General features: G+C 47.8%; 1 protein-coding gene across 1 annotated transcript in view; it reads right to left on the bottom strand.

Moving 5' to 3' along the window:
* Positions 1-524: 524 nt before the first annotated feature.
* The window catches only part of DIP2B (DIP2 acetate--CoA ligase B (putative)), a 792,630-nt gene continuing 769,867 nt past the window's right edge, over positions 525-23,287 (bottom strand). Inside the window, exon 38 of the mRNA XM_086966287.1 lies at positions 525-4,875. Within this exon, the coding sequence (XP_086822413.1) occupies positions 4,623-4,875 (253 nt within the window). The 3' untranslated portion in view covers positions 525-4,622. The remainder of the gene's footprint in view (positions 4,876-23,287) is intronic.

Here is a 23,287-nt window from a genome sequence, read left to right as displayed (position 1 = left end):
TTAAAGCCTGATGCTTAAATACTTATCTATCTGGATGGGGGGGTTGAGTTTTTGCAGCAGGACCATTGTTTTCTTTGGTTTACCAAATTTGTAATAAAAAAACTCATTGACAAATAAATAATGTGTATATATGATAACTGTGTGATTTCATAACAATGTGAGCATTAATAAAATCATGTTTAAAAAGAAAAATGTCGCAGTATACACACTTCCAAGTCAAAACACTAGATGTAGGAATAATCCACAGAATCTGAATCTAGAAAAGCTTTCTGGCTGCAAAACCACACATACAATTTGATATCACCCTGTTTAACAGATTGTGCTTCATGAATTACAAAATATAAGGGAAGTGGAAAACATAAGTTCCATCATTCTCGAAGAATCCACAGTACGCTCTGAATAAATGCATGCACGGTCAAAGACTCATTGCTCCCCACAAGCGCGAAACAAGCACAGAAATATAAATAATGATTCTAGAGCTTTAAACAACATCTATCTCACTAAATAGTGCACAGAGATGGTTCCTCTTGCAAATCTCAACTTTATTGCATCTGCAACAGCTTAAAATAAAGTATACCTATTCACATATTTTTTTCTACAGAAACACAAATAGGCGGAGGTACGTTTGGGCCATTACTATTGTGCAATTTTGCTTTCCGATTAAATCTATAAATTAGCAATTGAACCAATATATTTTCTTTTAAGTTTGAAAAAACTTTCATTTGTTCTGATAACATACATAGTACATGTATAGCACATTCCTTCTCGTCTCCCCGAGAATATTGATGTTAGAGTTTTTTGTTAAAGAAGGGGAAAACATCAGAAACAAATGCTAGATTTGTACTAGCCAGAAAACACATTTGACCAAACTCATCAAAATCTTTTCTGCACATTAACATGTAAGCTAAGACATTATAATAGAAAACGCACATTACAGGTATTGGAAACAACTACAGACAGTTTTAATAAATAGATTTGAAATGAGCCCAAATGTTGTACATTGCAAAGGAAAAAGTTCAAGTGATAAAAGTTTACTGCGGTAAAGGAAAACATTCACGTAAGTTTCAAGTTTTTCTTTTTGTAAACATGAATTTCATAGGCTAAATATAAAAAAAGAGTGAGATAATGAACTTATGATCTCTACAGTAGGTCCAAACAATTTAGCTGAATAAGCACGAAGGGTATTCCAGTTTTAAAATTAGTTCAAATCTACTAGTATGGAACTGTAACCCAAACAATTATGTCATTTATTAAAAAAAAAAAATTCACGGGAAAAAAGTACTACATATCGGGACAATGCAATAATAAAAAATACAATATTAAAAAAGGACAAAATGTAACCTATATTAAGTTGACCTAGCAGAGCCAACAGGGTAAAAAAAACAAGTACTTATCAATATCTATACCTACTGAATGCTTGCAAGATATCTTAATTTTCTAATAGCCAACAGTAATTTGATGACTATTCATAAATCATGAGAAGAACACACATTAATGGAATGTCTTCCAATGTTCGGTGAAGGCTGGTCAATGATTTGCTCAAGTACATACATCAACAATTTTTAACAGTATGATAAATAAAAAAATAAGACAAAGGAAACACATTCAATGTGTTAATGTATTAAAACAAATCAAGATTTTGAATTTTAAAATTGTATAATTACCCTAATTTAAAATAAATAGGAAAAACTTTTTATACATAATTACATGGTATGGCATTCTCAATTTGACAATGGTTAATAGTAAATAAAAATACAAATAATTGTATTTAGGATCAGCAAAACTGTCTTTCAAACATGGTTTATTTAATGCTCACTCCACTATGCTCTGTGCTACTAGAAAAAAATAAAAACAGAGGTGCATTTTGTTTATCTCCAGTGTAGGACATGTGCTATCCATGAAACTGAAGTCTTACTGATATCGTATGCCATACACACTTTTGTTACTATAGCAGAGTAGTAGTCAGAATGGCAAAAGGAAAAACGAAGAAAAGAAGTGTTACATTTGTGACAATAAAAAGAGTACAAAAACTAACCTGTCCTTACATGAAAATGAAGTATGAATACTATGAAGATCCAGAGAGGTTTTTGTTGTAGTTGGATATCTTATACTGAGGATACTGTAACAACCATTGAGCCCAATCCAACATTTTATGACACACTTTGACAAATGTTAACCATTTGCGCCTGGGAACCAAATCATGAAGTTGACAGCCTGCTGGAGGAGCACCTTGGTTACGTTTGCTTCTATTTTACGTTGCTAACAAGTACCCTGTTCCTCTTCCCTTTCCAAATTTAACCAATGCTAAAACATAACAGTCCACTTAACCTCTCCATAATCTAAAAAAAAATTGTCAGTGGTTTTCCTTGGATCAGCACTAAGATTAAATGCTAGCATCCTTGTTTCCCACTGTTAACTTATGTTGAAGGAAAGGCTCTCTTCAGTCAAAATGGATAAGTGGAAAAGTTCTGTCTTGTGTTGAATTGAAGATTTCCTTATTTTCGATCCTCCACGTACATCAAATAATGACTGCATTAGAGAAGTGAGATGAAATGCCCTTTTTTTTTACTGTGGGCGATTCTTTAGCAATTCTTTGGTTAGTAAAGTAAAGCACCATGATGTTTTCCATCGGGAATTTTTTTTTCCAATTGCTAAACTCCTATCGATCATATTGTGTCTCTTATCTTATAACCAAAAAAGGGCAGTTATCTGATGTGAAAGTAATTTCCAAAAAGGACTACAAATTTGCCATACTTAGTTAACCACTGACATACTTTCATTTTATGGCAAGTAACAGCAGGTTGCCACCTTGCTTCATGTCGACTGGGCACTAGGTGTACACATCTGTGATTTCACTTCACACCAGAACGCATCTGGAAGCTGCAGTTTTGATTTGCTTTGGCATACAGTACCTGATGAGAATTTATGACAGAAAAGCCCAGGACTGGAAATTTGCTCTCCAAATGTAACTCACATTGGTTTTTATTCTCCTGGGGCTACTCACATAGACACCACCAGCATGCTTGCACAATTATTTTCAGATTCACTTTTCACTGTAAAACGAGGAATATTTTCAAATCCTTCTACCAAAGTAACGAAAACAGAAAGCTGCTAAAATAGCAGTATAGCACCATGGACAGAAAAACAAAACGACACAAAATACATAACAGTGGAATCTTAAAATGGTTTAAAAGGCACCTCAAGCCCTCAGAGCATGGGGGCTTGCATGTCACCCAAGGACGCATTCATAAGGCAATGGATTGAACAGATGGGCCACCGATTTACGGCACCAAGTAAAAATCTAACTGAGGATTGTGGCTGTATCTTTAACTATAACTCATATAGAAAGGTGAGTAGAATGTAGTTGGCCCTCCCTTTTGGCGAACCTTCATGTTTTACATTGGAAGTAAGATGTAGCAGCACATTAAATATCCAAAGGCTAATGTTGGAGATTTGCCTGGAGCACCACCCAATTTAGTTTCATTATATAATGGAACAGATGTGGTAGGAAAAGAGGAACAATCAAATGTTGAGGAGAAAAAGAATGTGTCTTTGAGTTGATATTTCTTATGCATTCCTAATCATTCTGTGGCATATGTTTGTAAAATGTTCAAATATGCTTAAGTTATCATGAATATAAATAAGCATGACACTGTCTTATAGAAAATACAACTGAACATTATAGACTGTCCTCTGCCTGGGGAAGAGGACAATAAGGAATAATTTATGGAAAAGGAAACAACAAAAAGGAGTTTTCATCAGAAGGCTGCGGCATACACTGAGAAAAAGGGAAGAAAAACAAATGGCATAATTCAAAATGAATTATACAAAAGTGCATAGTTTTAGAACATGGACCAGTATTGACTTTTCATTTAGCGACATATTGTGGCGGGCTTGCATGAAAGGAAGCAGTTGGCAAATCCCAGGGTTGGACAAATTCTGGTTAGCAATAGAAAACTACAAGCGGGTCTAAGAATAGGTATGTGCAAAGGATTGTTATGTTACAGCCCTCAATCATAACCCTGTCGCATTTCATAGCTACCAACACAAATTTTCTAGCTCAAAAGTATATTATATTAATATTTACATATTTAAAATATAGGCTGAGTCTTTCTTTTTATATCTAAAGGAGCAGGGGAATCTAAATTCCGTCAGCGGGTTCAGCCATTGCACTACGTGGATAAGCAGTGACTTCCATATAAATGAACTCCCAGAAATGGCACTACACTATCAGTTGCATTGGTTAAAAGGAACGATGTAGGACTAAGATGAGTCTTTTCTCGTTTTCACTAAATTACACCCTTCTGCAGAACAAGTACATAAAAATATCTTTTTTATCTGTTAAACACATTTTTAACATTAATGTCAAGGTTAGTTTGTCAGCTCTGGCATGTGCAGGAGATAATGATTATTGTCCAGTAATGCGATCCCTTTTGACACATCAGCGATCACAATGTGGTCATAAAACCAAGGGTGGGCGTGATCCAAGACAAAGTAGACATCAATATGATTTCAAATCAAGTGTTAGTCATTCTTTTCCCACCAGCGTCAAGGTTGTCCTAGACAGTAGTGACACAGTGGAGTTTCACATGGTGAAATCCGCAAAGCTTGCCTTCCTCCATTTACATGTTATAGGCTACGTAGATAGGATCGAGCTGGTCAGCCAGGAAACTATCCCTAAGGTGCATTCGTTGCTTCTCTCCTCGAGAATTGATGGGTATGACTCCTGGATCCACCACCACCACTACTCCAACAATTAAGTAATGTTCATCTAGGACCACATTTGTGACCAAGGGCACCAAGTCCAGGGCTTCCTGCTCTGAACCACACAGCTCCACCACCACTACTAGCAGGTTCGTCCACGTGAAGACAGCACTAAAATTAAGGAAAACAAGGGAAAAGTTAAAATCATCCAGAGACAACAAAGATTGGAGGTATTTTTACACAGCATTTTCCAGAGTACCTCTTTTTTCCAAGTTTAAAAAAATTACACTGAATCGAAGAGAACACTAGCAGAAACTGGTGTAATACTGCAAGAAGAAAACTAGCGTACAAAAATCAATAGGTACAGTTTTATTAGGCCTTTATTTTGCACTTCTCCATTTAGCAATTTTACTAGTAACAGATTTTGCACCCCTAAGTTAATCAAACATATTGTGATTGTTTAATAGCAGATGTACAAGTTACTTACCTTCGATAACGATGTATCTGGTAGAGACGATTCTAGCTGCAGAGTCCTTCACGTAGTGTTATCCCCGGGCGTGAGACTGGATCCGGAAAATCTTTTGTCACAGCATCCCTGCACGCCGGGGGGGGGGGGACAGCATCACGGGACTCTGCTAGGCGTTGTCCGCGTACGTGACGTCAGCGAGGTCACACAAGTCCCACCCCGGCGCGCCTACGTCAGTTTTCTTCTGAGAACTTTTCTGCACCACAACGCGGAGCCAGCAGTCAAAACTGTGAGAGTATAGGAACAGTGTGCGAAAAAGCAGAAAAAGCGTAAAAAGGAATGGTGAGGAACACCACCATAAAGAGCAGTGCCAGGCACTGCAGTACCCAAAGGCAGGGAAAACAAAATAAAGAACAGAGCCCAGCCCTGAGCAGCAACCCTGCCAGGACGGAGATAGCCCACCTATGAGATAAAGAACATATGTAAAAATATCATAACATGTAGCAGGACAACAACCCCAACCAAAATCAACGAAGGGAAACCAGTCTGGGACAAACCAGAAACGGCCAGACTCCAAGACAGCCCCATCACAGAGTGTGACAACTGTCATAAGGAACAAAGGGCAGAGGGACAGCCAAAAGGCCCAAACCTAGAGGATAGCAGAGGGCCCAGAACCCTAGTAATAAAGGGGGAGGAGGGGTGGAAGGTAGGCCTCAACCTGGAGCAACCAGAGCATAAGGGCACCAAAGTACCTATAACCTATCCTCCAATATGCCAAAAGGGGAGAAAAGGGAACAAATAAACAGGACAAACATCCTGTCATAAAGAGGGAAAGAATGTACTCATAGAAGACACAGCCGCCCACAGGAAGGGGAGTGCAGAAGACCAAGTCCTCGCAGAACGGGGAGGAAGGGCGGGCCGTGAAAGAATCTGCGGCTAGAATCGTCTCTACCAGAAACTTCGTTACTGAAGTTAAGTAACTCGTACATCTGATAGAGACTACTAGCCGCAGGTTCCTTCATGTAGAATAGATACCCTAGTCATACCCAAGGGCCCAGCAGCCTGGTCATAACAGAGGGTCCCACAGGGGCTGAGTCCCAAAGACAGGACGAGGAGCCCCATCCCTCAGGAAAGGGGAACCCCCGCAAGCCGAAGACAACCAACCCCGAAGGGGATGTGGGAAAGGAGAAGAGAAGACATAGCCCATCCTCGCTCAGCAGAGGAAACAAGGTAAGGCGAAAAGGAGGCATAATGAAGATGAGTATAAAATGAAATGGGTTGTAAACAAGATAATGGGTAAGGAGCTTAAATGATTGTGAAACTAGGCTTTATTCCGCAATGCCCGGAAATCTTTAAAAATTGTAAAAGAAAATGTATGATATGCTCCATGTGTGAGCGTTTCAATAACGACTGTGGTGGAGACACTAGCTATATTCACGAATGGGTGCTCCCTTCTAAGATGGCCGCTGGTAATCCGACTCTTTCAAGCCCTATCTTTGCATACAACACCCACAAGAAGGGGGCGGACCCGCGAACGCCAGATCCACGAGGACGCGGGTCGGCGTTCTTTAAGAAAGGAGCCTATTCGGAAACCGCAACGGGGGTTGAGCGGAGGCCATCCACCTTGCACGGACACGGGTAAGGCTGAACGGATGAGTGCTTAGAAAACCGCGGGTAAAGACATGAGATGAGCTTTTCATTTTCACTATGTGAGGCGGCAACATAGACTCATACCTTTAATGCTTGGCAGCAGCGTACCCGGCACGAAAGAAGCATGTAAATGTAAATGTAAATTGATACTTGTATAGCACCCTACTCACCCGCAAGGGTCTCAAGGCGCTTGTACGAATACCGCTGTGGAACCCATCCTGGCTTTCCCTGTGAGGCGTCCACTCCTGGGCACCCCCAAGGTGGAGGCCAGGCATCCTTAACGTTGTGGGGGCCGTTGTGGAGATTAAGCAAGCTATTGCCCAGAGTTGCAGAGTGGGACTCCATGATTGGAATAGGCACCGAGGCGAGAATTATCAGGTCCGTGGAATTTTGAGCCCAAAACCCGCCTCGGCGGGGAATTGAACCCTGGTCCCGGGCTAGACCGCTGCATCAGGGTCTGCCGCTCTAACCATTGAGCCACACTTCTCCACTGAGTGCAATAACACCGAGACAGAGATGTACGAGAGGTTGTAAGAAGTCAGCCCCCTTTTCCCCTTTTTAAACAGCAAAGTTAATTATGAGAGTAAGCTGCATATCTATACCAGCCATAGTCATTCGGAAGCAAGACATCTCGCATGAAAGAAACACGGGTGCAGAGGTGCTTGAGATGGTGGCAAGTGAGAATGTGAGAAAGCATGACCACATCAAGTTGAAAGACAGGAGACGATACAAGGGGCATAGCATGCGAAGATCTCCGTTAATAGCGAGTAGATGTTTTTTCTTCCACCATAGAACTGACCGAGGGCAGTCTTGAGAACCTGTAACGAAGCGACAGGTCCCTGACAACCCAGATTCTTCTACGGGGCATTGGTAGGCGAAAGTACAGCAGCCACCTGGTAAATACTGAATGACATACCGAGCAGCCTTTTTAACTGATATGTGGGGGCTCTAACCAAGATACATTGAGTTAACGAATGTGTGTGATTTTATATGTGTACAACCACAGGTACAATAAATGGAGAATCAAGACGTGCAGAGATAGCGCAGACCCAAAACCCTGATGAAATTGCCGGTAATTATGACTAGGCAATGAAACATGTTGGTTTTTAGTAGAGTTGGCACACAGCATGGAATACAATTAGTTTAGCTAGTGTAGCTTGGCTCTTTTTAATCGGTGGTGGGACCAGATCTCGTTGCCAGAGTTTGGCCATCCACATTAGGTTTTTTTCACAGAGCACATGTATGGTTTTTGTCTGCACAGTTTTTATCCCCATTAAGTTGTAAGTTGGCAGATGCTGATGATGAGGACACAGGCGAGCACCAGTCTGTGTATTCCTCTCCGGGTGTTGCTCCCGTGAGGCTCTGCCTCCCCTCTTTTTTTTTTTTTTTTTATAGGCTAACACCGTCTTGGAAAGGTAGAGTGAGGGTAGTTGGTTGTCACAGTATTATCGCACACACGTTTTTTACTTTAAATCTGTGACCTCAATGAGCACATTAACACAGTTAGGTTTGGATATATGCCAACTGTTGAGTAGATAGTCAAAGTACATGGGAGTTCACCAACTTCACATTATATAGGGGCAGGTCTGTTGGTGTTGAGAAGGCGAAAAGGAGGCCAAAGCAACTCACGCCCATACAGGACAACAAAACGTTCGCCCAAGGCCATAGGAAGACGAGCACCGAAGGAGAAGAGCAACCTAGAGACTCCAAGGAGATGAGGCAAAGCAAAGGCAAGCCTCCCTCCACCGGAAACACACCCAGCGAAGAGGGCAGCCAAGCCTAAAAACAGCCAGAAGGCAAAGTCCAGGCAGAACTGCGCCGTCCACAATAAGCAGGCGGAAGCCGAAAAAGGGTAACTCAAGGTCACCCAGGAAGAACCTTCCAGCGTCCCGCAGGGACAGACTGCACCCGAACAGTAACAAGAACTCAGGGACCATCTCATCCCACAGGGAGGAGAGGTAGAACTGAGTGCAAGGTGGCTGGAAGAAGCGGACAAGGCAAGGATGACTGTCTCATCAAAGCGCCAAGAAGGCACAATGGTGCAGAAAAACAGTAGCTCAGCACCAGCACGTGCAGCCAGACGCCGAGAGCACCGTGGAATGATGCTCTCAGGGCAAGCCAGACGTCAGCCGACGACCGAGAGCCAGAAGACGAGAAGGGTCCGGACGTGCTTCAGGGAGGAGTCCGCACCCACAGCCCAAAAGGAAGTGGAACTTGGTAGAACCAAGACGCCTCACTGCAGACAGCAGGCAAGACCAGGCAAACAGCACAGTGACCCGGGAGAGGGACACCCCGGGCCCAACTCAAGCCCTCTCAATCCATCAGCTAGAGGAGTGCGTCTGCAACATACCTTAATGCCACCCAAGGAGAACAGAGGCCCAAAGGCAATCACAACTCCCCAGCGCAGAACAGAGCTATAGAATACCTACCACTGCCCCACAGCGCTATATAAATAGAAACCTTTTTTTCCTCCTCTATCCTTCTGCTATCATTTCAAATCCAAATAATTGACTAACCTATCCACCACTAATTCAACACTAATCCTCTATGGGTCCCAGAGTAGCGTACTACCCGCCGGAAAAGCGCTTTGACGCCTTGTCAGCGGTAGTAAGTGCTATATAAATGCAATAACAATACAATACATAGGGCATGTTACAAGGGAACCTCTCGAGAACAAACGTCTGCAGCAGAGGACAACAGAAAATACCTGCAGAAAAACCCGCATAAGGCTTGTCAAGCAGCCAGAGAGAAAAAATAGCAGGCCTAGTCTCAGGGCCAGCATGGTGTAGAAAACCCAAAGCAAAAACAAACAGTCAAGAAGGGCTGGCCAGCAGCCAACAGAACCACAGTCCCAACAGGAGGACTTGAGTGGCCATGAAGCACACAAAACACACAACTGGGGCGACCCACCCCAATGGAAGAACACGTCCAAGAACCAGATCAACTCACAGGTCACTGAGGGAAAGGATGAGGAGGACGACGAAGCCCCGCCAAGAACCTCTGAATGGCCGAGTCCGCAGGGGCATGGAACAAAAGAGCACCATCGAAGGGAAGAGCCACCAGCCGTTCCAGAATATTCTCCGGGAACACACTGTCTCGAAGCCAGGCATGGCAACGAAGGGCAACCGAAGAAGCCATGGCACGACCCAGCACCTCCGATATGTCCAGAGCAGAGCGAAGAATAAACGTCGCCAGCTCCAGCCATCCAACACATGGTACCTCAGATCAACACAGGTACCCTCCTGAGAAGCGGCAGACATAAGGGACTCCGCCGAGTCCCACAAATAAGAAGTGGCCCTAGCCAGGACACACAGCGTGTTAAGGGCCAGCAGAGCTGCACTGGTTGAGGCGCACATATTGCGCCCCCAGGAGTCCTGACAGCGGGCCTCACGTTACGGGGGAGACAACAGCGACGGCAGAGAGGGAAAGGCATTCTGCAAGAGGGGGGCCCTGGTAGAGGGGTGGAGGGAAAGACACGCCGGATCATGCGGAGCCGGATGGTGGAGGTGTAGAAGGTGTTGGGGCACTGGGTCCCACGTGGTGGGACGGCCCCAAGTCCCCAAGAGAGAAGAATGGAATGAACCCTCGAAGGTAAGCAGCAGCTTTCTACTACCAGAGCCCTGATTAAGAACCTCCAGAAAATGATGCGCGGGGAACTGGGTAGCTGGTTCACCCAAGCGTAAAATTCTCACAGCTGTGGAAACAGCGCGAGCGAAGGCAGCACCCGCCTCCGTAGGGCCCAGCGGAGGGGAAAGCAGCTCCTCGGTAGGCGACGGCTGCAATCTAAGACGGCCATCCACCCAAGCCAACCGGAGGGAGGAAGGGCCAAGTCCGGAAAGAAGGAAGAGGAACCAAGGAGTGGGGGACCTGCGACTCCTCTGGCAAAGACCACGGCCGCGGAGACGGTGTGGAGCCGACTTTAGACGATGCCGGGGAAAAGGCCACAACACGTCGGCCCGTCTTCGGGAAGGATGACCCCAACAAGCGTCGAACCTCTGGAGAAGAGACGTCCGAAGATGAGTCAACGACCCAACGCCGTCCTGGCGCCATAGAATCTGCAATCTGAGGCAGAACTTCGTCGTCCGACGCCAAAGGAGACGCCGGAACGACAGGAGACCGGGGCTGGGCCCGAGCCCAGGCAGTGATGCCGGAAAGGCACCGGCCTGACCTGCGACGAGGCAGCCACATGCGCGGAGGAATGAGAGGGACCCGGAGAGGGACGAGGAGTGCCCCTCCAGCCTCTACCCATGACGGGATGAGAGGGGCCCTCCGCCGACCCCTGTGACGCCGCCAGGAGCCGCCGTTGGCTGCTGGCACGCCTCACAATCGGTGGAGCCGTGGTGTTCCCCCAAACACCACATGCAGGGTCCGTCGCCGACATCAGGCATCCACAAGACAAGAACATCTTAAATCCCGAAGGCATTCGCACACTGTCCCCACTCACTCGCAACAGAGTAAAGGGAAAAAGCCTAAATAGGCCCAGAGCACGATCCAGATCAGTGTTACACGTGGAAAAGGAAAAACTGACCTAGGCGCGCCGGAGTGGGACTTATGTGACCAGGCTGATGTCACCCGCCTCCGTAGGGCCCAGTGGAGGGGAAATCAGCTCCTCGGTAGGCGACAGCTGCAAGCTAATACGGCCATCCCCCCAAGCCAACCGGAGGGAGGAAGGGCCAAGTCTGGAAAGAAGGAAGAGGGACCGAGGAGTGGGGGACCTGCGGCTCCTCTGGCAAAGACCACGGCCGCGGAGACGGTGTGGAGCCGCCTTTAGACGATGCCGGGGAAAAGGCCACGACGCGTGGGCCCGTCTCCGGGGAGGATGACACCAACAAGCGTCGAACCTCTGGAGAAGAGACGTCCGAGGATGAGTCAACGACCCAACGCCGTCCTGGCGCCATAGAATCTGCAATCTGAGGCAGGACTTCGCCGTCCGACGTCAGAGAAGACGCCGGAACGACAGGAGACCGGGGCTGGGCCGGAGCCCGGGCAGTGATGCCGGAAAGGCGCCGGCCTGACCTGCGACGAGGCAGCCACCTGCGTGGAGGAACGAGAGGGACCCGGGGAGGGACAAGGAGCCCCCCTCCAGCCTCTACCCAGGACGGGATGAGAGGGGCCCTCCGCTGAACCCTGTGACGACGCCAAGAGCCGCCGTTGGCTGCTGGCACGCCTCACAATCGGTGGAGTCGTGGTGTTCCCCCAAACACCACATGCAGATGGGGTAAGGGTCCGTCGCCGACATCAGGCATCCATAAGACGAGAACATCTTAAAGTTCGAAGGCATTCGCACACTGTCCACACACACTCGCAACAGAGTAAAGGGAAAAAAGCCTAAATAGGCCCAGAGCACGATCCAGATCCGTGATGGTGTCCTCCAGCGCACGGATGCAGTGGCAAAAGATTTTCTGGATCCAGTCTCACGCCTGGGGATAATTCTACGTGAAGTAATCTGCGGCTAGTAGTCTCTACCAGATATATTATATCTATATACTTTCATGTGTGCATGCTTCATTCCAAATCCAATCACTGCAAAGTTTTGATTGTTTAACATTTTAATGTAAAAGATAGTGTAGGAACCTGGCTGAGATATATTGTGTAACGAGTCCAAGGGTTCCTTATTAGTGGACAGGTGCTTGCTATGGCGATCCCAAAGTGCTCTGTTAGAGGGTAGTGGGGTCGAGCAACCTTACACTTGACACAGAGGAGTGCAAGACATCTGAAAATACATACAATGGTCAATAAATGAGACAAAAGACTCAAGAAGGCGATCCACACCGATTTATAAAAATAGCAAGTATCTTTATATATGTTTAGGCATTAGAAGAAAATCATTCAGGTAAGAACGTTTTTAAAGAAAAATACCTTTCAGTTCAAAAAATGGACAGTGTAATGTTAAATGTTAACCTACAGAAGGAAAATCTTATGCGGTATACCGGTTCTTGTCAACGACTTATGGGACCCTCCCTTCTCCAGGAGTTAAGGTGAGTGGTGGGCAAGGTCCAAGGCAGAACCGACAGAACACCACCAGCGGCACTAGGGCAGCCGGGTGCAGAGGTGCAAAACAGTTTAGGGTGCCAATGTTATCCTATGGAGAAAGGTCGCGGAATAAATAGGTTGCAGGAGGAGACCGAGAGACCAGTCCAGTGAAACCAACAAATAGCTTTGGTTCTTGCGAGGTTGGGGGAGGTGGGGACACTTTTGGTTCTCTTTTCCTCTGGACGGGGCATCTGGGAGCAGAGGGTCCTTGGGGTGTCCATGTTCTCCATGCGGCAAGAATTGCAGTCAAGAGGGCCTGGCGGCAGGTGAAGTCAGGGAGTTCACGAGGAGTCACTTCACAGTGGACTGAATACCTTGAGGGCTTCGGGACTACACTGACACCATTGGCCCACTTCAACATAGGCTGGGGAGCTCGGATGCAGGGGTGCTTAGCTGCAACGGGTTTTGGAAGGGATGGTGGTCCTTCTTTTGCTGTCTGCAGGATACGTGGGACATTTCCGTTGTTCCTCAGGAGGTCTTGGTTCCTGGAGGAAGTACTGGCAGGTCTACTTGGCTTTGGGGACTCAGCAACTGCAAGACAAATCGACTTTTGATGCAATGGGTGAAATCAAAAGGCAGGCTGGCAGGGTTAGCGCCAAGTCAGTTTCTGGGTCTTCTGTTCTTGCTATGCGATTCTTCTTGTCTTTCTTCAGGTCGTCAGGATCTGCTCTTCTGGTGCAAGGGCTCCCTAAATGGAAAATGCTACTTACCAGTTTGCATCTGTTCTAGGCATGTAGAGCTGTAGGTTCGTATACTTGTGCATAGATCGCCATCTGGCGCTGGGCTCAGATGTTTGCACTTTGTTTTTGTCTTGGAAGAAGTCTTTTGTAGTCACGAGGTAGGTGACTCCTCCTTAGGACGATAATGCTCATGGGCATCGAATCCATCTCCAGATTGTTTTGCCATGGAGGGTTATGATTGAGTTAGTAAGAAATAGAAAATGATGTCCATGTGTAATGTATCTAAGTAAGATAGTACTGAAACTGATAGAGGTATCCGGGGAGGCGGGTGGGCGCATAAGAATCTACAGCTCTAAATGCCAAGAACAGATGCATCCTGGTAAGTAGCCTTTTCCGTTCGAGGCATATGAGCTGTGGATCGTATACTTGTGCATATACTACAAAGACCTCCTTAGCGGTGGCTACCTGTATCTGTTGCACTGGTTTGAAAACGTGTTCTTAATACAGCCTGGCCCACACTACCTTGTTGTTTTGCTTGCACGTCTACACAATAGTGTTTTGTGAACGTGTGTGGTGAAGAATAAGTTGCTGCTTTGCAGATATCAACTAGGGGAATGTTGTCTAAGTATTATCAAAAAAGAGGGAGGAAGGAGAAGTGATCACTTGATCAACGGACACCGTTTACCACTCAGGAAAGTGGAAGGTCCAGTCCCAGCGTGTGCCCGTATTAATGGTTACAACAAGGAGGGGTTGCTGGACTGTTCCTAAGCGTGACTAAGGGAAGAACTAACTGGCGTGACCAAAGGTGTAAGTGTAACACCCAAGGGCATCCATTTTGTTGGATGGATTTGCCTCACACACCCGAAGGATGTCATGCTTCATCATCGGCGGTTGCTCCTCGTCGGGGAGGCGGTGCAATCCCCGACGGGCTCACCTCAAAGAGGGGCTCTTTGACGGAGATCTTTTTTCCAACAGCCTTATGGTGAGGTGTGGGTGTGTGGGCAGGGTGGTATGTGATAGTGAAAAGAGGTAACACACACACAAACTGACACATGACACCAGCATGTTGTTAATCACCTTTGTATAGGTCCTGATGAATCGCGGGTAACTATTGCCCACTGCGAGAAACATGTCGACCGTCTTCACCACTAGCCCCATCTAGGTTCACCTGACTTTACTCGTTGACTCCTAGTGAGCTAGCCCCCTGTTTTTAATTGCAGCTAGGGACCCCCAGAATAAAGTTAATTCCGGTACCCTCAGCTACATTTTAAATATCCCTTTTCACTATCACATACCACCCTGCCCACACACCCACACCTCACCATAAGGCTGTTGGAAAAAAGATCTCCGTCAAAGAGCCCCTCTTTGAGGTGAGCCCGTCGGGGATTGCACCGCCTCCCCGACGAGGAGCAACCGCCGATGATGAAGCATGACATCCTTCGGGGTGTGTGAGGCAAATCCATCCAACAAAATGGATGCCCTTGGGTGTTACACTTACACCTTTGGTCACGCCAGTTAGTTCTTCCCTTAGTCACGCTTAGGAACAGTCCAGCAACCCCTCCTTGTTGTAATGTTGTCTAAGTGCCATGGATGACCCAGGTTTATGTATGGAGTGAGCTGTAGGGGGAATGGTTAAGGTGCGTTTGGCTTTAGCATAGCACATTTGGATGCATTTTACAATCCACCTTACAATCCCTGTTTTAGAGATAGAATTGCCTTTATGAGGTGGGGAGAAAGCCACAAAAAGTGGATTAGTCTTTCTAAAGAATTTTGTTCTTTCTATGTAGTAAAGTATTGCGCTTTTTACGTCCAGCGTGTGAAGAGCCCGTTGTGCTACTGAGTCTGGTAGAGGGAAAACACTGGGAGTTCTACTGACTGGTTAAGGTGGAGAGCAGAGACAACTTTAAGTAGAAATTTTGGGTTGGTCCCAAGAACCACTTTGGTATGATGGATTTGGAGAAATGGTACTTGTATGGTTAATGCCTGGAGTTCACTGACTCTTCTGAGAGAGGTGTTGCAATTAGGAAAGCTACTTTACAGGTGAGAAATTATAATTCGCATTTATGCATCAGTTCAAATGGGGGACCCATGAGCCTGGTAAGTACCACATTTAGGTTCCATACTAGAGAGGATGGAATCCTAGGTGGCATTATTCTTTGAAGTCCTTGCATAAATGCCTTGATAGCTGGTACCCTAAACATAGACAAATGTCTGTTTTGGAGATAGGTTGCTATTGCCTCAAGATGTATACACTAGGTTGCATTGCTTTAGATGCAAAAGGTAACAGCTGATGTTTTGAATGGAAGTATCTAGTGGGTTGATTTTGTTATTTGTACAGTGAATTACAAATCTTTTCCACTTTGCGGCTTAGCAAGCTCTGGATGCCTTATCTCTCCATGGTTCTATGTGAGAAGCTTGGGTGAGAGGTGTAGCTTTTGATGAGGAACTACTGATAGTTCCAAGAGGGTTGTGAACCATGGTTGTCGGGCCCATGTTGGAGCAATTAGGATCATTGTGAGGGAATGCTGTTTGAGTTTCAAAACCACTAGCGGAATGAGTGGGAGAGGCGGAAAAGTGTAAGCAAATTTGCCTGACCAGGTCATCCATAGAGCATTGCCTTTGGACAATGGGTGTGGATACCTGGATGCGAAGCTTGGGCATTTTGCGTTTTGGTGTGTGGCGAATAGGTCTATTTCTGGGTGGCCCCACATTTGAAAGAATGGAAGCAGAACTTGAGGATAACTTACCCATATGTGGATCTGCTGTTTTTGGCGACTGAGTAGATCCGCATTTTGAATGTGTACTCCTGGGAGGTGTTTTCTGCAAGGAGATATATGTTTTGAGGAATGGCGCATCTCCATATGCTTTGAGCTAGGTGTGAAAGCTGGAGAGAGTTTCACCTCCTGTTTTTGTATACAATACATTGCTGTCATGTTTTCTGTAAGGACTAGGACAGCTTTGCTTACGGGGGAGTTGAAAAGATTTTAATGCTAGGAAGATTGCCAACAATTCCAGGTAATTTATGTGGAATTGTTTTTGTTGAGGGGTTCATATGCCCTAATAGTATGGGTCTGAAGATGAGTTCCCCAGCCGGTGAGCGATGAGTCAGTCTATCTGTGTAACCGGGTTGAGGAACGGCCGCCCTTTGGAAACTTTTTGTGTTTCACCACTGCAGAGAGCGATGGGTGCCGTTGTCTACTAACACCAGATCTGTTAGGTGACCTTGAGCCTGCTTCCACGGACGTGCCAAACACTCCTGTAAGGGACGCATTTGAAGTCTTGCATGAGGGGCGATGAGAATAAAAGGCCATCATCCCGATTAATTACATGAACACTCTCACTGGTAGTGAGTGTTGAGGTTGAAATTTTGCTATTAGAGCTTGTATGGTGCTTATCCTGACTGGGTTGGGGTATGCTAGAGCTTTTGAAGTGTCTATTATAGCCCGTAGATACTGTTGTATGTTGGATGGTTGGAGATGGGATTTGATAAGGTTTACCGTGAATCCCAAAGTGTGAAGAAGTTGGATTGTTTTGTGTGAGTGTGCAGCACACAGCTGCTGTGTGACTTGGCTTTTATGAACCAGTCGTCCAGATAAGAGAAGACATTAATGTGCTGGTTTCTTAAGTGGGCTGCAACTACTGCAAGGCATTTGGTGAAGTCTCTGGGTGCTGTAGTCACCCCGAATGGGAGGACTTCGAATTGGTGGTGTTACCATCCACCACGAACCTGAGATTTTTCTGTGAGCAGGGTGAATGGGGATATGGAAGTAGGCGTCTTTTAAATCCAGAGTGGAGAGAAAGTCGCTCTGTTGAAGTAATGGGAGCACCTGTTGGAGAGTGACCATGTGGAAGTGATCTGACTGAATGTAGAGGTTTAACGGTCTGAGGTCCAATAAGGGCCTGAGAGATCCGTCCTTTGTTTTTTAATTAGTAAATAGAGGGAGTAAACCCCCATGCCTTGGTGAGGCAAGAGGATTGGTTCTATTACATGTTTTTGTAATAGAGAGAGAACCTCTTGTTTGAGAAGTGTTAGATGTTTCGAGGACATTGGACGTAGTCTGGGAGGAATGTTGGGGGGGGGGGGGGGGGGGGGAACGGGACAGGACGGGTAGAGGTGAGTTCCAGGCAGTAACCATACTGGATAATTTGTCTTACCCACCTGTCTGTTGTGATTGAATTCCAGACAGCCAGACAGGTAGGAACTGTGAGAGATGTGCCCCGACAGGAGTGGGATGATCGGGGAAGTGCAGGGAAGTCACTGTTTGGTGGTAGGGGAGGTGCAGTTATTGTTGCTGCGACCTCATCCTATACCATTGTTGCCTCTGTAGCCCCCACAAAAGTATCCTTTGGAGGACGTTTGAGTGGGGATTTTGTAGGAGGAAGAGGGAAGTTCTGAGCCAATGGTTTCGGAGCCAGCTCTGTAGAAGCCGCAGAGAAAAGAGCCTCAAGGGGAAGGGAATTGTAAGGCCCCTATGGACTTTGCAGTTTCTGTATCTTTTTTCTTCTTTTCTAAAGATGTGTCAACTGAAGGCCTGAAAAGATGCTCTTGATCAAAGGGCTGATTTAGGATAGGAGATTGCACCTCCTGTTTGAATCCGGAGACCCGGAGCCAGGCGTGCCTGCGCAACAAAACGCGTGTTAATGGTGCGGGATGCGGTATCAGCCGTGTCAAACGCACATTTAATTGAGGTGTTTGTGATCAATTTCCCCTCTTGTATAAAGTCGTTGGCCTTTTGTTTTTACTGGTCAGGAAGGTGTTGCATGAGCTGTACAAGCTCTTCATAGTGGGCCCTGTCGTATCTGGCCAATAAAGCTTGGGCTATCCGCAAATGATTTGCAGCCTGGGACGCAATCCGTTTACCAGATGTGTCTATTAATTTTGACTCCTTATCAGGATGGGCGGTGTTGCCTGTATTCTGTGAGTTTGCCTTTTTGCATGCTTTAGACATCACAAGAGAATGCAAAGGGATTTGACCTTTAATGTAAATTGGGTCAATGAGAGCTGCTCTATATTTTTTTATCTATCCTGGTGTTAAGAATCCTGGCTCTAACAGTCTTAAAAAGTCTTCCTCTAAGGGATCAGAAGTATGAGTTACTTACCTTTGGTAACAATGTATCTGGTAGAGAAGATTCTAGCTGCAGATTCCTTAACATAGAATTATACCCAGGCGTGAGACTAGATCCGGAACTTTTCTACCACAGCATCCCTGCGCGTCGGAGGATGGCACCGCGTGACTCCGCCCTGACGTCGTCCGCGTTCGTGACGTCAGCAAGGATACATAAGTCCCACTCCGGCGCGCCTACGTCTGTTTTCTTCAGGGAACTTTTCCGCGCCACAACACGGAGCCATCACAAACGAAACTGTGAGAATACTGGAACAGTGTGTGAAAACCCAACTATACAGAATAGAAAGAAATGAAAGGGGAGGAACAGCACCATCCAGAATAGTGCCAGGCACTAAAGCACCAAGTCATGGAATGAGAGAATAGAGCGCAGCTACTGCAAGCAGGCCTGCAACCAACAGAAGAGTCAGAAGTGTAAGTAATACAAGGAAGCAGGGCACAAACGAACTATACATTGGAGATCAAATGCATGGGCACCGAAGCACCCAGGTTTTCATAACCCAATAACCAGAACGAAAGAATGGGGCAACAACCACCAGGCGGGCATCCTCCGAGGGAGGGAGTAAGAAAAAGGCACTCGCAGAGGAATGTCGTCCTGAAGCAGGCGAGTGCAGAAGACCGAGAAGGGTCCTCGCAGAAACGGGGAGGAAGGGCGGGTCGTAAAGGAATCTGCGGCTAGAATCGTCTGTACCAGATACATCGTTACCGAAGGTAACTCGTACATCTGATAGAGACTACTAGCCGCAGATTCTTTAACGTAGAATAGATACCCTAGCCATAGCCAAAGTGGAGGAGGGTCTGCGAGAAGACCTCTCCAGCTCGGACGAGCACAAGACACCCAGCAGGGGACCAGTCATGGGGACAGGGAAAAATAGCCCAGTTCACCGCAACAGGGGATGAGTCACAGACCCTAAGCTGAAGAGAACCTCAGCAACGCCGAAGAACCCCTGCCCCATAGGGGATGTATTAAAACGACAAAAAAGGGCAATCCCAGCCTTCACCAACAGGAGAAGCAAGCGTAAAACGAAGGAGGCCAAAACACCTCAAGCCCAGTCAACATACCAGGGACCTCCACCGGAAGCCCCAAGGTACCGACAACGCAGAGGAAGAAGAGGCACCTACAGACTCCAAGGAGAAGAGGCAGAAGTACGGCAAAGCCCTCGACCGGGAAACATACCCAGTGACGAGGGCAGCCGAGCCCATCACAGCCTGAAGACAAGACAGAACGGCACCTCTGCAATAAGGCAGGCAGAAGAATGAGAATGTAAGCTCACTATGGCCCGCAGGACAGAAGCAGGAGCGCCAGGGCCCACGCCAAGGCCTCAGGCCACAGAAGAGCAGGCGGGGGCAGCCAGCTGCTGACAACGTTTCGAAACTAAACGCCACGTCGGGCTCAGAACAAGGGCAAGGCCCGTAAACCATCCCAAACGACCCCTAAAGGGGACCGCCCCGGAAAAAACCATCCACGAAGCAGTGTGATCAGCTGGAAGAGAAGAAGAGAAACAATTAGGATGGACCAGGCCGTCAACACAGAAAACGGCAGGCAAAGGGCAAAACACAGCGGCACAACCCTATAGACGGCCAAGCCATGCCCCAGTAAGGGCCAAAGACCGCACCAGTGTAATACAGCCACACCAGGATGGGCGACGAACCTGCGAGGCGGAGTCCACACCCTCCCCGCGTAAGACAGGGCTATACAATAGCTACATGTACACCACATAGGGTAGGACACGTCCCAAGAAAGCATGGGAACCAATCTTAGGGAAAAAATAATCGCGCATCAGAGGACAAAATCAGAGGACAAAATCATAGACCTGTGAGAGAAACCACAGAAGGCTTAGTAATCAGCCAGAAAGTACAGGCATACCAACAAAGGGGGCTGGACCAACAGCCAACTTAATGAGGAGGAGGGGGAGGACGACGGAGCCCCGCAAGAAGACGATGAATGGCGGAGTCTGCATGAGTATTAAACAGCAGGACCCCGTCAAAAGGGAGGTTGACCAGATGCTCTCTAATATTTTCAGGAAAAGCAGCATCGTGTAGCCAAGCATGGCGACTGAGAGCCACAGAAATGGCCACAGCACACTCAATAGCATCAGCAATATCCAAAGCCGCACAAAGAATAAAAGCGGCCAACTCTCTACCAACCAACACATGGGCCCGCAGATCAGCACGGGCACCCTCATGAGAAAGAAGGGACTCCACAAAATCGCACAGGCTAGAAGTAGCCCATGTCAGCACACAAAGTGTTAAGCACCCTCAAGGCAGAGCTGGAAGAAGCGAGGACATTACGTCCCCATGAATCTAACCACCGGGCCTCCAGAGACGGAGGGAACAACAACACAGGCAAACACGGAAAGACATTTAGCAGTAGAGCGCCTTGAGTAGAAGGGTGGAAAGAAAGACAGACCGGGTCGTGTGGAGCAGGACGATGGCGGTGCAGTAGTGCCTGAGGCACTGGATCGCCCGTGGCAGGGCGCCCCCATAAGGGAATTATGGAGTGACACTTCAAAAGGAAGGAACAAACCCCGTCCACCCGAGCCCTAGTGGAGAATCTCCAAGAGGTTGTCTGTAGGAAATGGAGTGACAGGTTCACCCATCCTCAGAATATCAGCGGCCGTAGAAATAGCCCGAACAAAGGCAACAGGGCGCCGCGGACGTGAAAGCAATTCCTCCGTGGGTGACGGTTGCAGACTGAGCCGCCCATACCCAAATCCAGGAGAAAGCGGCCATCCCCGGTATAGAGGAGGATCCACACAGGAACGAGGGACCTGAGGGGCCTAAGGGGAAGGTGGAGAGGCCGGTGGAGAAGCCAGCCACGAGCCACGTAAAGAAGGGTTCGAGATCTTTGGCTGTGGGGACGGCGAAGAGCCTTCCCTAGAAGATGCCGGTGAAAAGGCAACTACATGACGCCCTGTCTCCGGGGAGGAAAACACCAAGATGACGGACCTCAGGAGACAAAGGGATCTCAGGAGACGAATCCAGAACCTGGCACAGGCACGGCTCCGTGGAATTCGCCATCAGCGCCTGATCAGCGTCGACCGGCGCCGGAATGGGCCACCGTGGCACCGGGACGACTCCTGCCACCACGTGCTCTCCAGGAGAATGGGGAGAGGCCGACACCGAACCGGCGAAGGCGCGGTGCCAAAAGGGTGCCGGCTCGGCCTCGGACAAGGCAGTCGCCAACGCCGAGGATCGAGAAGGACTCAGGAAGGCACGCCAGGCCCCAGCCTCCACCCGCGACTCCACCTGAGCCAAGGAGAAAGGCTCCTGGTGCCAAAACGGTGCCGGCTCAACCTCTGGTGAGGCAGCCGCCTGCTCAGAGGACTGAGGGGGGGGCTCGGGGGCAAGCCCGGGGTCCCGGCGATCATCTGCGAAGCCACAGGGAGCCCCATAGGGATTTGCGGCGAGGCAGGGATGCCTAGGTGTCGAAGAGGGGAGCCCTGAAGAACCACACCCCAACAACACCACTCTCCTACGACCTGAAGCCGAAACCTTCGGCGCCGGAGCCACCGGCGACTCCGCGGAAGTCCCTGCACAAGGCAAGGGATCAGCGGACGTCTCAGGAGGTGGAAGGAGGACCAAGAAGCCTGCAGAGCCACAGCAGAGGTTGTCATTTGGGCCCTCGTCGCCACCGTGCTGGGAAACGGGGGTAGGGAGGCGATAGGAGGGGGGGGGGCACATCCCGGGGGGAGACTGCGCCCGCCACGGAAGGAGGACAGGGTTTCGGAGACAAACTGAAGGACCTAACAGCCAGTGAGCCACGCCCAAGGGGCTGCGGTGAAAGACTGTTGCAGACGAAACCGGCAACTCCTTGCCTCCGAGGTAGGGGACGGACGCTGGGACGACACCGTCCTGGACACGCACGCAGACAGCAACTTAATCCGGCGCTCCGGCCGTGATTTAGGCTTAAGGTGCTGGCAGGCGTCACACTCCTCCGAGTCGTGATGCTCACCCAGGCACCACATGCAAATCGGGTGTCGCCGAAATGGTACGTGCACAGGAGATACACGTCTTGAAGACCGAAGGCCTTCGCACACTGCTCCAATAACGCCAAAGCGTGAAAAAGAAGAGAATACCTGAAAACAGGCCAGGACACAATTGTGATCCGCATTGCACGCGGAAAAGAGAAAAAACTGACGTAGATGCGCCGGGGTGGGACTTATGTATCCTCTCGGACGACGTCAGGGAGGTGTCACGAGGCGCGCAGGGATGCTGTGGCAGAAAAGTTTTCCGGATCCAGTCTAAGGCCTGGGGATATTTCTACGTAAAGGAATCTGCAGCTAGTAGTCCCTATTTGATTGTAATTGTACCCCGTGCTATTGGGCAGCCCTATTTAATAATTGATCGAACCCAATATTGTCACTTGGTGGTGATGGCCTAGATGGATAGAGGTCCGGGTCATTGTGTGGGTCTGGATCTGTGTTGTAGTCATTCCAAGGGTCTACGTCATGTGGGATGGTATGTGCATCATCATCCCCATGTGGCTCTATATTCCCTCCCCTGCCAGTATGATCATCCTAGGTATCTGATGTTTGAGGTGAAAAAGTATGTTGTGGGGACTTAGGTGGGGAAATCAGAAGATTTGGATCAACTGGAGAAGGAGGTGGGGAGGTGTTCGTACTCCTCTC

Source organism: Lissotriton vulgaris, chromosome 1_1 (genome assembly GCF_964263255.1).
Source record: "Lissotriton vulgaris chromosome 1_1, aLisVul1.2, whole genome shotgun sequence".
NCBI classification, from domain to species: Eukaryota; Metazoa; Chordata; class Amphibia; order Caudata; family Salamandridae; genus Lissotriton; species Lissotriton vulgaris.
This window is presented reverse-complemented; position numbering and strand designations above follow the sequence as displayed.